Source organism: Zalophus californianus, chromosome 1 (assembly GCF_009762305.2).
Source record: "Zalophus californianus isolate mZalCal1 chromosome 1, mZalCal1.pri.v2, whole genome shotgun sequence".
In the NCBI taxonomy this organism is placed as follows: domain Eukaryota; kingdom Metazoa; phylum Chordata; class Mammalia; order Carnivora; family Otariidae; genus Zalophus; species Zalophus californianus.
Window position 1 is genome coordinate 185,444,144 of NC_045595.1, and position 14,391 is coordinate 185,458,534.

At 32.3% G+C, this 14,391-nt stretch overlaps 1 protein-coding gene across 16 annotated transcripts in view; it reads right to left on the reverse strand.

Annotated features, from left to right (window-relative positions):
- The window catches only part of ROBO2 (roundabout guidance receptor 2), a 1,647,790-nt gene that overhangs the window by 60,159 nt on the left and 1,573,240 nt on the right, over nucleotides 1–14,391 (reverse strand). For all 16 annotated transcript variants that reach the window (XM_027585566.2, XM_027585562.2, XM_035727383.1 and 13 more), the window contains one exon: nucleotides 6,640–6,822. In XM_027585566.2, coding sequence (XP_027441367.1) covers nucleotides 6,640–6,822 — 183 coding nt within the window. The remainder of the gene's footprint in view (nucleotides 1–6,639; nucleotides 6,823–14,391) is intronic.

Sequence of the window (14,391 nt, forward strand, 5' to 3'; positions counted from 1 at the left end):
AGAGCATCTGCTCCCCTTGCCCTCTCCTTTCTCCTATTTAGGTGTCTGGAGTAATCTTTTCATTTGCCGCCTCAGGGTTTGCTGGCCAAACCCAGCACTGTCCCTAAAATAAGTAAATAAATCTTTTTTTAAAGTGTAAAATTTAAACTTAGAAGGCAACACTCAAAATCTTATCAAACAGATAGGATCCAAATGACCATTAAGCACTTGAAAGGATGCTCCACATCACTAATTAGGGAAATAAAATCAAAAGTACAATGGATGCTACCTCGTACCCATTAGGATGGCTACTATGCAAGACACAATAAATAACAAGTGTTGGCAAGGATGCGGAGAAATAGGAACGCTGGTGCACTACTGGTGGAATATAAAATGGTACAGCCATAGTGGAAAACAGTTAACAGTATGGTGGTTCTTCAAAAATTAAAAATATAAAATTACCATACGATCCAGCAATTCCACTTCTGGGTATATACCCAAACACATTGAAAGTCAGGTCTCAAAGAATTAAAGTAGCATTATTCACAATAGCCAAAACCTGGAAGCAATCCAAATATCCATAAATGGATGAATGGATAAGAAAAGATGTTGTATACACATACAATTCAGCTATATGAAAGAAGAGAATTCTGACATATGCTAAACTTGAGGACATCAAGCTAAGTGATGTGTCAGTCATAAAAGGCAAGTACTGTATGATTCCACTAATTCAAAGTAGATGGAGCAGTCAAAATCATAGAGACAGAAAGTAGAATGGTGGTTGCCAGGGGCTGGAAAAGGGGGGAGATGGGCGTTATTGTTTACAGGGTATAAAATTTCAATTTAGAAGATGAAAAGAGTCCTGGAGATGGATGGTGGTGATGATAGTACAACATTAGGAATGTATTTAATGACACCAATCTGTACACTTAAAAATAGTCAAGATAGTACATTTTATGTTATGTGCATTTTAACACAACAGAAAACTGGGAAAAAGTATCATCAGGATTAATTTACAGATGTGTTAGAGTATGGACACTATGTTAAGGTTCATATTTACCAATTAAGAATTAATAGGACATACCCAGTTCTATTTGTGTTCCAATCATCAATAAAATCTGTTTTCCAATCTTTCTAGACTGCTTTTGACAAAATATTCCATAAAGACACTTATCTTTGCACCTATACATACCAACTACACAAAGGCAAAAATGAATAGTACATTATGTAAATATAAGACCAGCTTAAAATGGTCCATAGTCAGAATTCGGTATACACGAAAATTCTCCATTCTGTATGCTTCCATGACAAAAGAAAACCAAAAACCAAACTAATCAAACAAAAAACAACTCTTACCATAATAAGATTGATTCATTGTCTTTGTAAAACAAGGGGGAAAAAAGATGAATATTCAAGTTTCCCTTTTACCCCACACTCCAAACTTTTAGATCTGTTCCATTTTGAAAAGTAGACCAAATGTAACCGAGTTGTATTAGACCATGAGATGAAGAGTAGACTAGGGATAAGGACAAGCAATGAGAATGAGTAAAATAGAAGTCATATATGGTGTTTTGATTAGCATTTTCCGTCCCTTCCACCCTTCCTTCCTTCCTTCCTTCCTCTTTCTTTCAGTCTTTCTTTTTGTGCAGCGAAAAAATAAATAAATTCCACAGCAAATTGAAAGCTGTTTGAGGTAGATTTCATTTCAAAGAAATGTTGAATTTTTTTTTAATTTAAAAGCAAGAGGGATGGAAGGAGAAGTCGTTGGACAATTTTGCTCTTGTCATGATTTTTATAATCTCAGTGTAATAACTTTGTGCTTACCAGAGATAAATTTGAAAAAAGTGTGACTCTTTACCAGGAAGGAGTCCCTGCTAGTATCTAAAGTTAAGAACTTTCAGGGAACAACATATAGAAGTTTTACCTAAAACTAACTGGATAGTGCCAAGGTATCTAAAAAGTTCTACAGATACCATAACCTTAAGTGTTTTAGAATTGCATTAACTACTTTGAATTTCTTGCAATATTTATAAAGGATATGAGGTGAAGAGGTTTTGCAAGTTTATATCATACAGAAAGTACCTCTACTATTATCTGACAGGATTAATCCTAATCTCATGCCTGTTAGAACTGAAGGGGAAGGGAAATATAGTGATGTGGTAAATTGACATTTTGAGGTAAGGAAGTTTTCAGAGTGCCTATCTCTAGTAGGCCACATTTTCCTACTCCAAATGGAAACTTTAATGTTGCCAGCCAAGCCTCATTCCCTTTCCTGAAAAACTATTTCTCAAATATGAATGTAGATTAATCCTCTTTTAATAAGCATTAAGTCAGCCCGGATAATCAGAGTATAAAAATTCCATCAAATCTTTTAGCTGTCTTTGGATAGTTTTGTCAAACAATTTATATTTCACCAATGGTTTTTAAAGCCTATGCAAGAAGTGGTTAGCACTTCATAATTTGCTCACTCATTAAATTGTTTATATTTACCGAGTTTCACAGAATCTGTTATTCTCAGAGGTAATACTCATATACTATCCCTCATCCCTTTACAAGTGAAAATATATATACTGTCATTACAAAGTTGACAAATGAAAAATTGTGAATAGAAAAGAGAACAACATAAGTTTGAAAAGAGTTACGTCACCTCTGTGAGGATTAGAAAATGGATATACATGAACATGTATATATTATATATATATATATAATAGAGCTACATAGTATCCTCATGAGAGCTCCATAACTTTTACCCAAACTTATGTTGTTCATTTATCTGTTCACCAACACTGTTATACATATGATCAAACATTTACTCTAGATTCAAAAATCACCTAATATTCTCTGTATTTTCTGCCCAAATCTTTTTATAATTCATTCGAGGCTACAACTCAGGTGGTGAATTATTCTAGCAGCCAGGAACCTCACATGTGGTGACAAGTAGACTGTTAGTGCTCAATGGAGAATTAGGTAAATAACGTTTGATGCTCAATTAAAGTATAAAATGATTTCACCCAGAATATGAGATATAAGGACTTTGTCACAGTTGCCCTTCTTTGCACCATGTGCAAAGATGTGGCATGTGATTGTGTGTGAAGAATTTAAATAAAGGATAAATAGGAAAATAAATTGAATAAGAAGTTAGTGTGTAACACTGCCGTGGGGAAATCTCCACTATCTGCTGTGTAAAGAAGCAAAATAGATTCAAGACAAATTCTCCTCTCAGATCTTTTTTAAAAGATTTTATTTATTTACTTGAGAGAGAGCAAGCCAGAGAGAGAGCACAAGCAGGGGAGAGGGGCAGAGGGAGAGATAGAAGCAGACTCCCCACTGAGAAGGAAGCCCAATGTGGGGTTCTGTCCCAGGATCCTGGGATCATGACCTGAGCCAAAGGCAGGTGCTTAACCGACTGAGCCACCCAAGTGCCCCCCAGATCATTTAAATATATGTTCGCATTTGATTCTTGATAGTTGTTTTTATAATGTAAGGTGTCATTCCACTAGTGTCTTATGATAAATATGTTAAATCCTCTGATATATAAGAAAAATATCAATACTGAGTAGTACACATTTTTTCCTCCTTCTAGACATTTCAAATATAATTTTCCACATGACAGAGAACCAAAGACTAGTATAATAAAGTAAGTTATTGCCTGCACAGGATGAGTGGAAGGCATCTTGCTGAGAGTTAGAATCTCTAACCTGAAAGATATTTACATATCTTCCCACTAGTTAAAAATCTTCCCTATTCTACCTCTAGTGGTTAAGAAGAGACTTGGAATGAAGTAGGAAAAAGGGAGAGCTGAAATCAAATTTTACCTGCATTACAATTCTACTTAGAGTCAGTCAAGCTTTATTAAAATGCATGTATATATGTAAATTCCATCAGATATATATCTATATCTTAATGTATGTAAATTGCATCAGCTGCTTAAGTATAATCTAAGATCAGAATTGGAGTTTGAAATAAATGAAGTATCTTATGTTATAAAATTAATCTAAATACTTACCTCAAAGTAGATTTTTTTGTTTATTTAGGAAAAAAAGTACCAATGCTTTCATGAATTAATAGTTTGGACACCACATAGACATTATCATGCAGTGAAAAAGTGAAAATATTAGTCTTTTTACTTTGTGAGTAAAATCACGTCTCCATGCTTATAAAATTTAAAAATTCCCACAGAATTTTTTATGAAAGCCAAAATATATATAAATAGAGTATATTCTCTATAATTTTTATAACACAGTTCAAAGAAAGAAAAAAATAGCCCTGTGTGAAATCTTTGTGCTCTTAAATGGATCATTAGCTCATGCATGAAATATCAGAAATTTAAACCTATGATATATCCTCCACTAATCATTCCTATTTAAAAATCCCCCCCTTTTAAAGTTGTATAAGCACAAGAACATGAAAATTTTAACAGGCGGAGGATCGGATATACATATAGGGAGATGTGTAAAAAATTTCACCAAGGCAGATATGCAATGCTAGGTACCTATGGTTTGGATTTTCATTTGCTTCTCACCTAGGAGACAACAGCAGTTGCTAGAAGGCAACTTACTAGTCGAAGGTGAATCCATTCTGAGAGCCAGCCATCTATCAATTAAGTATAAAGGTTTTGAAAGGCTGCTCTCTGGCTTGGCCTTATTCCAAAATATTTGAAGGGCATAGCACCTTCTGAGTTAGCAGTTCCTCTACAAGCAGATGGATATCAATCATGATGAGAAATGATAATAGGAAATGTACTATTCTTGTTAAGCTCAAGGACCAACAGATATTTTCAAATTAAATGCATAGGCTTTGCAAAGAACTGCCATTTAAAAAAAAAAGGAAAAGAAAAAGAAAAAAGAAATCTATCTGACATAATTTTACGAAAAGCATAAACCTACTAGTTATGAGAACTATGTTATTTATAGGAGTGAGAGAATGAATGTGGAGGATAAAAATACAACACCTCAAATATGGATATCTTAGAATTTTGCATTGAAAGTAGAGCAGTCAATCTTATATTATTTTCACTAAAATCAAGCAAAGGGATGAACACAAACTAGCTCATGAATTAAGTCAGTTCTTCCCTATGACTTACATGATTCATATGTATGTCATAGAGATGAACTGTAACACAGCGACTGATTAAACAGATGGGTTGATGACAATGTCTACAAGGAATGAAGGTAGAGGACTGGACTGCAGAACAAGAAGGTACATTAAAGTATGAATGTTCAAGACACTGACACTAGTTATTGCCTAGCATCCCTTAGTGGAAAGAATCTTTCCGTGATCTGGTGATACAATAGTCAGATGACAAAGCACAAGGAGGAAGCCATCAGCAACCAATGAGACATGAGAATGGCAGAATGACTGCAAGTCACAAAGCATGGAATCTCCTTTTCAATGGATACACTGTCCTGCTTTCTCCAGTCATGGAAATTTACTCTAATAGTAAATAATAACCTTCATTTTCATAAGATATGGACATGAATCACAATGCTATAATAGAAAGATCACACTTAAATGCTGTCAGATAACAAGCAAGACAACCAAATGGGTGCTATGCCTTTTATTTTACACTATTTAGATATTATCAGCGACTAAGAAGCCTACAAGTCAGAGCAGCTTAAAAGCTTAATAAACTATAAAGCTTCTGTCAAAATCAGTTATTAAGACATTTATAAACATTTAAACTTAAAGTTAAAACTAGAAATAGAAGATTGAATAAAATGCATCAAAAATTCTGAAGTGTTTGTAGGATGATGTTAAATTAAAATTGTTCCCTTGTACATTTTAGAAAGTGTGAAATATTGCGAGACAACATATTTTTATGATTGTTGTTGTTAGAGGAAACACTTAAAATGAATTGCAATTAAAATTGTTATTGAACATAGCTTCAAAACTGAGTTCATTCTTCAAATCACTGACTTGATAACTCCACTCCTCTCTGCCTTGGAAATGTTTTGAAGGCCACAATTTTTGACATCCTTGAAATTTTGTTTCAGATTCTTAAGAAGAAAACATTTTTGCAAATAGCTAGAACATCTAGGATCTCCTTTTTTCTTCTTCTGCTTCTTTTTCTTCTCCTTTTTCTCCTTTCTAAAATGCTGATTGGTCACCTTGAAATAGACTAGGCTAGTAAATCAATTCATGCTTCATCAGTCTTATTAATTCTGATGAGATTTTTTTCCCTTGTTTTTATTTGCCATCTGGGACATTTCCTATTGTAATCTGCATCTTGAAATACTAGAAGCTATATTTCAAATATTTTCTTCCTGAGCATGTTAGTAATGATCTTGCCTAAATCCACTTCTCAGATAATGGCTTCATGGCATGCAGTTTGTGTGTGTGTGTGTGTGTGTGTGTGTGTGTGTGTGTGTTTTGAAGAACTAGCTGAGAAAAAATGGTTACACATTTATCCATGTGCACTCTTGTTAGGCTTCACTGGAGAAATAAGCAAAAACTTGTCTTATGGTCATAATGTGATATGGTGAGAAGAAATGCATTAAAGCATATTTATAATTTCATTTTACAGAGCAGGTGTTTACAACAAGCCAAAACATCCATTCATTCATTCATTCATTCACTCACTCATTATTCAGTCCCATTCCGTCTCTTTCATCTCATCATGTTCCTAAAGACAGATTTTCTTAGCTAGAAATAGTCTCTTACCAGCATAGTTACTGAGTCCCTTTCTCTTCTTTCTTCGCCAATACAACCAGATGCTAAAACCCATCAAAATTACCCAGCAGGCACCACCAATACCAGCTATAAAGGCTGGTTGCTTCACAACATCAGTGATTTGCTCAGTTATACTGTTATTGTTTTCAGTAATGACAACTTCATTACGTCCCCCTGTGGAAAAATAATAGTTTTAGTAAACATTATTATGAAAGTAAACACAGGAATTCATACATAGTGTACCAAACTAGAAAATTCCTATGAAGGCAGGTAATATCTGTGCTCTGATCCCATCACAATTATTGATAAGCATATTTTATAAATTTCAGAAGAAGCATATTTTATAAGTTCTGATATTTTATGAGTCTAAACTATGATTAAGAACATGGCTTCTCTATGTTTTGGTTTATTATGAATAGATTCAGAACTGCTTCTTGATTTACTGCCTTATAAATAAGTACTAAAATAAGTGCTAGGGTGAAAAATAACATCAACTTCTCTTTAGTTAGGTGAAGTATGTTTTAATATAGTCTTGTTAAAATAAAAAAAAATTACAACATTCGCAAAATTTGCAAATTTTATTTCCTCTATAGCACTGCCCAAATTCAAATGTTCATGTTTTAAAAATGTGTAACTTAATATTGTCCTTAATAGACTAACAAGGAGCTTATTTTGATCAAACACCCTTTAATTTTTTGGAATGTATTAAAACTACTATATAAAACAATGACAATTATGTACTTCATAGAGATTAGTATCTATAATTAAAATATGTATATGTCACAAAAAGGTAAAACTCAAATATTCCCTTAAAACTTAACTAATTTGAAAATCTGCTTGAAAGTTGAATTAAAAAGACAACTGTAATACTAAGGTCTATGTTACTAAAATAAACGTTTAAATCTGGACTAATATTACTCTAGAAATAGTCATGGTTTTGGTAGTTTAGACCTTTCAGAGATAATTAAGAAAATCTTAATCCACATTTCAAAATAGGTTAAAACTTATGGAATCATAGTATCACTGAAAAGCAAAGATTTAGGTGTCTATTTAAAAGATTAAGATATTTACGCACTGGGAATTAAGTGATTTGTAATGTCAATATCATATCCTATTAATTACTAATCAAAAACTTTAAAAATAAATTGAAATCAAAATATAAGTGGCAAATTTCAGCATATCACATCACATGTATGATGTCCATTGTTTTAGTTATCATGGCATTACAACATATTAGAAAGAACATGGTCTTTGAAATTTCCTGTTTGGATATCATCTCTGCCACTTACCAACTTAAATAAGCAATAACCTTATGTAGGGCACTTAATCTTTTCAAGTACCTGTTTCTGTTAGTTGGCAACAATACTATTTCAAATATTTGGGAGTATTATTTAAGATGATGTATGTAAAGAGGCTGATAAGAACACAGTAGTTTATGATACAAAATTATGACCCAGGTATGGGTAAGAGCCACTCAGGGAACTTCAGGGATGTAAGTTGTAAACTGTCTAGATGTGAGAGTCTCAAAAACCACAGATGATTTGTTTGACAGTTTCTCCTTTCTTCCAGGTCAAAGAATTAGCCAACATATCCCAGACTCACTTGTAGTTGAAGTGCAGCAAAGTGACTGAGTTATTGGATAATACTGCATAGGCATGTTATGCATACTACCTCTAGACTCGACCCATATACTCCCGTGACAAAACCTGACATTCTTCTCTCTTTCCTAATGTTAAATAGAATGAAGTGATCTTTGGAGGATTCTGACCCCTGTAAGAGATGGCAGAAATACTGACTGGAAGGATTGAAGTTCCCTACATAACTCTGTGGAATAGAAACTCCAACCTCCATTCTGCTAATCCATATTAGACTGGGCTATGAATAAGAAAAAAAAAAAAACACACAAAATTTTATTTTGTTAAGCCAATCAGTATATAGGCTTATTTGTTATAGCTGTTAGCATTTTTCTTATACATACTTATATTCCATTTCTGAAATGTCTGTTGTGTTAAATTCCAGATGTAAAACCCAGATTCACTTATGTAAGAAACTTGCTTAATTTTCCCAAGCTATCTGTCCTTAGTTATTATACATGTAAACTTAAATAAAAATATATTTAAAATGAACTCATATTTTCAATATGAGACATACACATAGCTGCTGATTTTTATAGCTATTAAGAATCACTAAAAAGAAAACAAACACATTATAGAACAAGGAGAAAAGAAAATTTGTCCTTCATTTGTGTAAAAGGTTCATAAAATATGATATTTTATATAGTTTAATATTTATGTTACCAAGGATGTATTACTGTTTCTTATGCTGCTGGTATATTTGAAACAATGTTGTCAGTTGGGCTAATTAGAGCATAGACAAGGGATGTGTGTGACCTGTAATGCTCCATTGTTCTTGCAGACAAAAAATATAATGAAATGTAATGTCTTCCTCCCATTGGAGAGTAATGAAGAACAAAACTAATTTGTTGGACTAAAAATTAATTAGACACATCAGATTCAATTGTACCTATTACTGTGAAAGTTTGCAGCTGTTCCACATATTATTACCAACTATATAAGGTAAGCACTAAATGGCCAAATGATTAAAGAAACAATAGCTATATTATTAAGCAAGATTACTGAAAATTATAAATCAAAGTAAATTTGTTATATGGCATACTCTTTGATGCTTATTTATGTAAATGTATGTGGTTGCATTTCTCTGTGTGTAAGTGCAATGACATAGAAGAACTATGGACACTTTGATGTAAAGTCATCTTACCAGTGGAAAATACAGACAAAAGAACAATAATGCTTTTAAACCTGTGTATGGCTATTTATTATATTTATATAATATTTTAATTAATATTCCTTTATTGGAACTTTCTGGAATGAAAGTGAAACTGAAAAGGAATAAATGAAACAGTACATAGGCTGGCATAAAAAATTATCAGCCATAAATTACATCAAATGCCAATACATGATTTAATTAAAGCAAAGGGGAAATGAGGTAGAGCTTGAGTCAGTTCAAGTGCTGTTTCTAGTACTGAGCAGACAATAGAGAAAGCACAAATTGAAACAGAAAAAGGAGATTAGCCATCACTAAATCACTTTTCAACTAAGGAATAACAGTTGTGTGGATAAGGTTATCAGACAAGATGTTAAGGTAGATGTGCAGGAGTAATTAAAGAAACAATCAAAGGCTTCTTTAGTACAAGAGTAGATATTAAAAAGAAATAAATCTCGAGTATAAATAGCCTTTTCTGTGTTGAATTGTGCTTGTGTGTGTGTGTGCATGTGTGTGAGCATGCATTTATTCCAAGTGGTACAATTCTATTTGATCACATCTTGAACATTGCACATTCTAACTACACAAATCAGAGGTAGAAATATCATTTATCAGATTATTTTTTTATTTAATAGAAAATTTGGAAACAGTTGTATGATATACTAAAAAAATAAAAGGTACTAATTATACAGTTGAAGACACTTAGTCTTTATAAAATAATAGAAACTTAAGCAAAACTTTCTATTTGATATAAATACTCTAAGTTAGTTTTCCATTTTAAAATTATTATACAGTTGTTAAGTTCTTAATTCACATGACATGAGCTTGGTTAAATGGTATTCTTGTAATGTTTTACTTGCCTCCAAGTACAATAAATGCCCCAAATATTGTGAACGATACACATAGTCACTACAAAAAAAGAAGAAGAAAACTTTTCCTTACTTGAGAATTATACTTCTTAATAAAAATAAGAGAAAATACAGAAAAGAAAAATATAGATACTTGACAATCTGGGTTAGAAATATTCCATTTCATATATGTTATAGACAGTAAAAAAATTATAAAAACCCACAAAGCTTTGTTTACTTATCTAGGAGTTCTCACAGAAAACAATGCCCTTTAAGTATGTTTCATAAACATTTTTAAGGGAAAAATTAATGGTTTACTTCTAAATAGCGTAATGTGTGTGTGTGTGTGTGTGTGTGTGTGTGTGTGTGTGTGTGTGTATCAGTTAAATCCTTTTGGGTGTACCTGTATTTCTCTCTTATTACAATTTATTTTAGAAAATCTCAGAAGGGCAAGATTGTAGGTTCCCCTCAGGTTAAGAAATTAATTCCTTCTTTATGACTAATTAAGAAAGGGAAGGCAATTTAAAGAAAAGTTAATACTATAACTTTTTCTCTTTAATGCTTTTAATATATAAAGGAACAAAAACTTGGAGAATATAAAAAAATCAACAGTATGACTGAATGTTAAATCTCTTCATATACAATAAATATTTTGTAATAAGAAACAACTTCCCAGAAATTGGCAGTGTGCTCTGTGCACATCATTTCCAAAAACAAACAGAAATTAATGGGACTGGCACATTCTATTGTATCAAACTCTGGGTAAGTATTCTTAAAATATGCAAACTCTAGGAAGAATATTTAAAATATATTAAAGATACTAATAAGCAAATAAAAGCAGGAAGAACTGAAGGTATTTGTCCCTTGAAAGAAGGGGAATGAACCAGGGGAAATCTGCACTTACGAGGCTTTCTTTTCCCCTTAAAGATTTCAAACCATACAGTGCTAGGCAGCTAGAACCCAAACAGAAAACCTCAACTGTATTGCTATGAGGTGTCAGAGGATACAGTTCTGAGATGACAGAGTGACTGAAAATTTTCACTCGGAAGCCATGTGAAAGAGCCATGTGAAAGCAATGTTTCCAACTCTTTGTATGAATTTCCCCTCAATCATAAGATGAACTCTTAACTGTGCATGCAGAATGAAGACTCCAAGAATCTGGTGAATATCAAAAGCCAGAAGGCTGAAAATGCTGAACAGACTTTTCAGCTGATGTTCACTGTAGAGAAAATTGTGTTTAAACCTTGAATTTCATCAAGTTGGGAAACCAGATCAACATAGTAGGCTTTTCACTGAAGCCTTTTAAGGGCCATGACTTAGAAGTAAAGGTCAAACTGAGATTTTGCTCTGAGAAAAAGGTCAAAACATAAACAGTCCCATATTAACAAAGGTAAAATCCAAGTTCCCACAAAGTCAAGGTGATCGACTCCCTTTAGAATAAAACCCAACGTTCTTTAGAAGATCACAAAATTTTATGGTATGCATCTGCAATGTATAGTATACAGTAAAAAACTACTAAGCAAGCAAAAACAAGCAAAATAACAACAGCAAAAAAAGAAAGAAGAAAAAAAAAAAGGAAGAGAAAACCAAAGGTCAAGAGAAAAAGTAATCAATAGAAATAGACCATGAGATGACACAGATGTTGAAATTAGGAGAAAAGGACTTTAAAGTAGCTATTACAATAAATGAAACATGTAAAAGAAAACAAATGGAAATTCTAGAACAGAAAAGTATATTATATAGAATTAATAATTCTGTGAATATTTCCATTCCTGCCCATAAAGAAATAACAGGTATGGGACATGTAATTCCACCATAAATAAGTTGAAAAGTAGGCAAAATATGTAAAACAAAAGGGCAGGATTGTGAGAAAGGGAAAATAAACAAGGGAGAGCTTACTATTTTCATAGCTTTCGATCTGAAGACAATACTAAAGTGTGATGCAGTGAAGGGGAACCCAAACGTGGCTAAACAAAATTCCTGAGTTAAAGAGATAGAGGAACTCAGGGAGACTGAGGAAATTGAATTTATAGAACAGAATATCTGACAAAAAATGAGTAACATTTTGAGTAACAAAATTTTTTTCTTAGTTTTTAATTTACTTAAAAGATAAAGATAACTAATGGTTTAAAGCAAAGCAAATAATAATAATACTTTAGTTTGTATATTGGTGTTTACTACATGTATAAGAGTAAAACTATAACAATAGCAAAAATATTGAGAGGAAAGAAAATGGAATTATATCTTTTTAAGCTCTTGATAGGCAAATCCTAGAATAACCATTATAAAAAAAAAAAGTTATACCTAAGAATCCAATAGTAGATATAAAATAGAATACAGAACATTACTCAATTCATCCAAAAGAAATTAGGAAAACAGGAACAAATTCAGATAGAAAATAAATAGCAAGATGGTAATTCTAAGTCCAAATGCATCACTAATTACATTTAAGTTATTGGTCTAAACATTCCAATTAAAAGGCAAAGATTGTCATATTGAATTTAAAACAGACTTAACATGCAATATAAATATAGAAATGTACAATTTCTCTGTAAAAGGATGGAAACAACACAAGCCATGAAAAACTTATAATATAATGTAGCTATACTAATCTTAGACAAAGTACATTTCAGGACAAAGAATCTTACTAGGTAATAAAGTGGGGCATTCCATAATGATAAAGGTAAGTTCCTTAATAAGACATAACAATCCTAAGATGTATCTTAAAATAAGTAGCAAAATATATGAAACAAAAACTTATAGATGGAAAGAATACCAAAATCTTTAATTATAATAAATTTCCAGACTCCTTTCTTACTAATTGACTGAATAAACAGGCAGAAAATCAGTAAAGACCTGAATGATACTACCAACTAATTTGACATGACATTTATAGAAGATTCCACTCCAGAACAGAAAAATGTACATGCTTTTCAAACGCACAAGGAACATTCCCTAAGACCAAATGTTGAGCCATAAAATAATTCTCCATATTTAAAAGACTAAATTCATACAATGTACATTTTCTAACCACAGTGGAATTCAATTATAAATCAGAAAGAAAAAGCTGTTGTGAAATCCCAAAATATTTGGAAATGTAATAATACACTGCCAAACAACCTCTACAAAGAAAAAGAAATCCTTAGGTGAAGAGAAAGGTATTTTCAACATTGTGATAAATGGAAACATAACACCTCAAAATGTGTAAGATTCAGCTGAAGATGTGTTTAGTAAGAAATGTATAACTTTAAATTTCTGTATTAGAAAAGTCCAAATCATTGATATAAATTTCTATCTTAAGAAGCAACAAAAAGAAGAAAAAATAGCAGAAATTAATTAGAAAGCAAATAAAACTAGCAAAGCCAAAAGTTTATAATTTGAAAAGATTAAAAACATTGATAAATCCTTATCAAGACTGCTCGAAATTGAAGGGGTGGGGGGGCAAAATAAGGGGGAGAAGAAAGAGAAAGAGAGAGGAAACACAAATTCTCCGCATAAGAATAAAAGAGATGAGGGGTGCCTATGTGGTTCTGTTGGTTAAGTGTCTGCCTTCGGCTCAGGTCATGATCTCAGGGTCCTAGGATCAAGCCCCGCATCGGACTTCCTGTTAAGCAGGGGTCTGTTTCTCCCTCTCACTCTGCCCCTCCTCCCTGCTTGTGTTCTCACTCTCAAATAAATAAATAAATAAAATCTTAAAAAAAGAATAAAAGAGATGACATTACTACACATCCTGAAACACTACAATTAAAGGGGATTATAAATAAAGAGATAATGCAAATATGCAAATAAGCATATAACAATAAATTCGACAACTTAGATAGATCAGACAAATTCACAGACGGCAAAACCAAAAATCCATTTAACACAACCAACACAGGAATAATAACAATTCTAAATAAATGCAAATTCATAAATATAAACAGAATCCACAAAGAAAATTCTAAGCACCGATATTATAACTGATTCTAGAAAGAATTTAAGTAAGAAATAAAAAAAGCCCCACAAAAACTCTTAGACTATAGCAGAGAATGGGATATTTCCCAACCCCTTTTACAAGGTTAGCCATCTTGATTCTAAAACCTGACAATGACATTAGAAGAAAACTATTGAT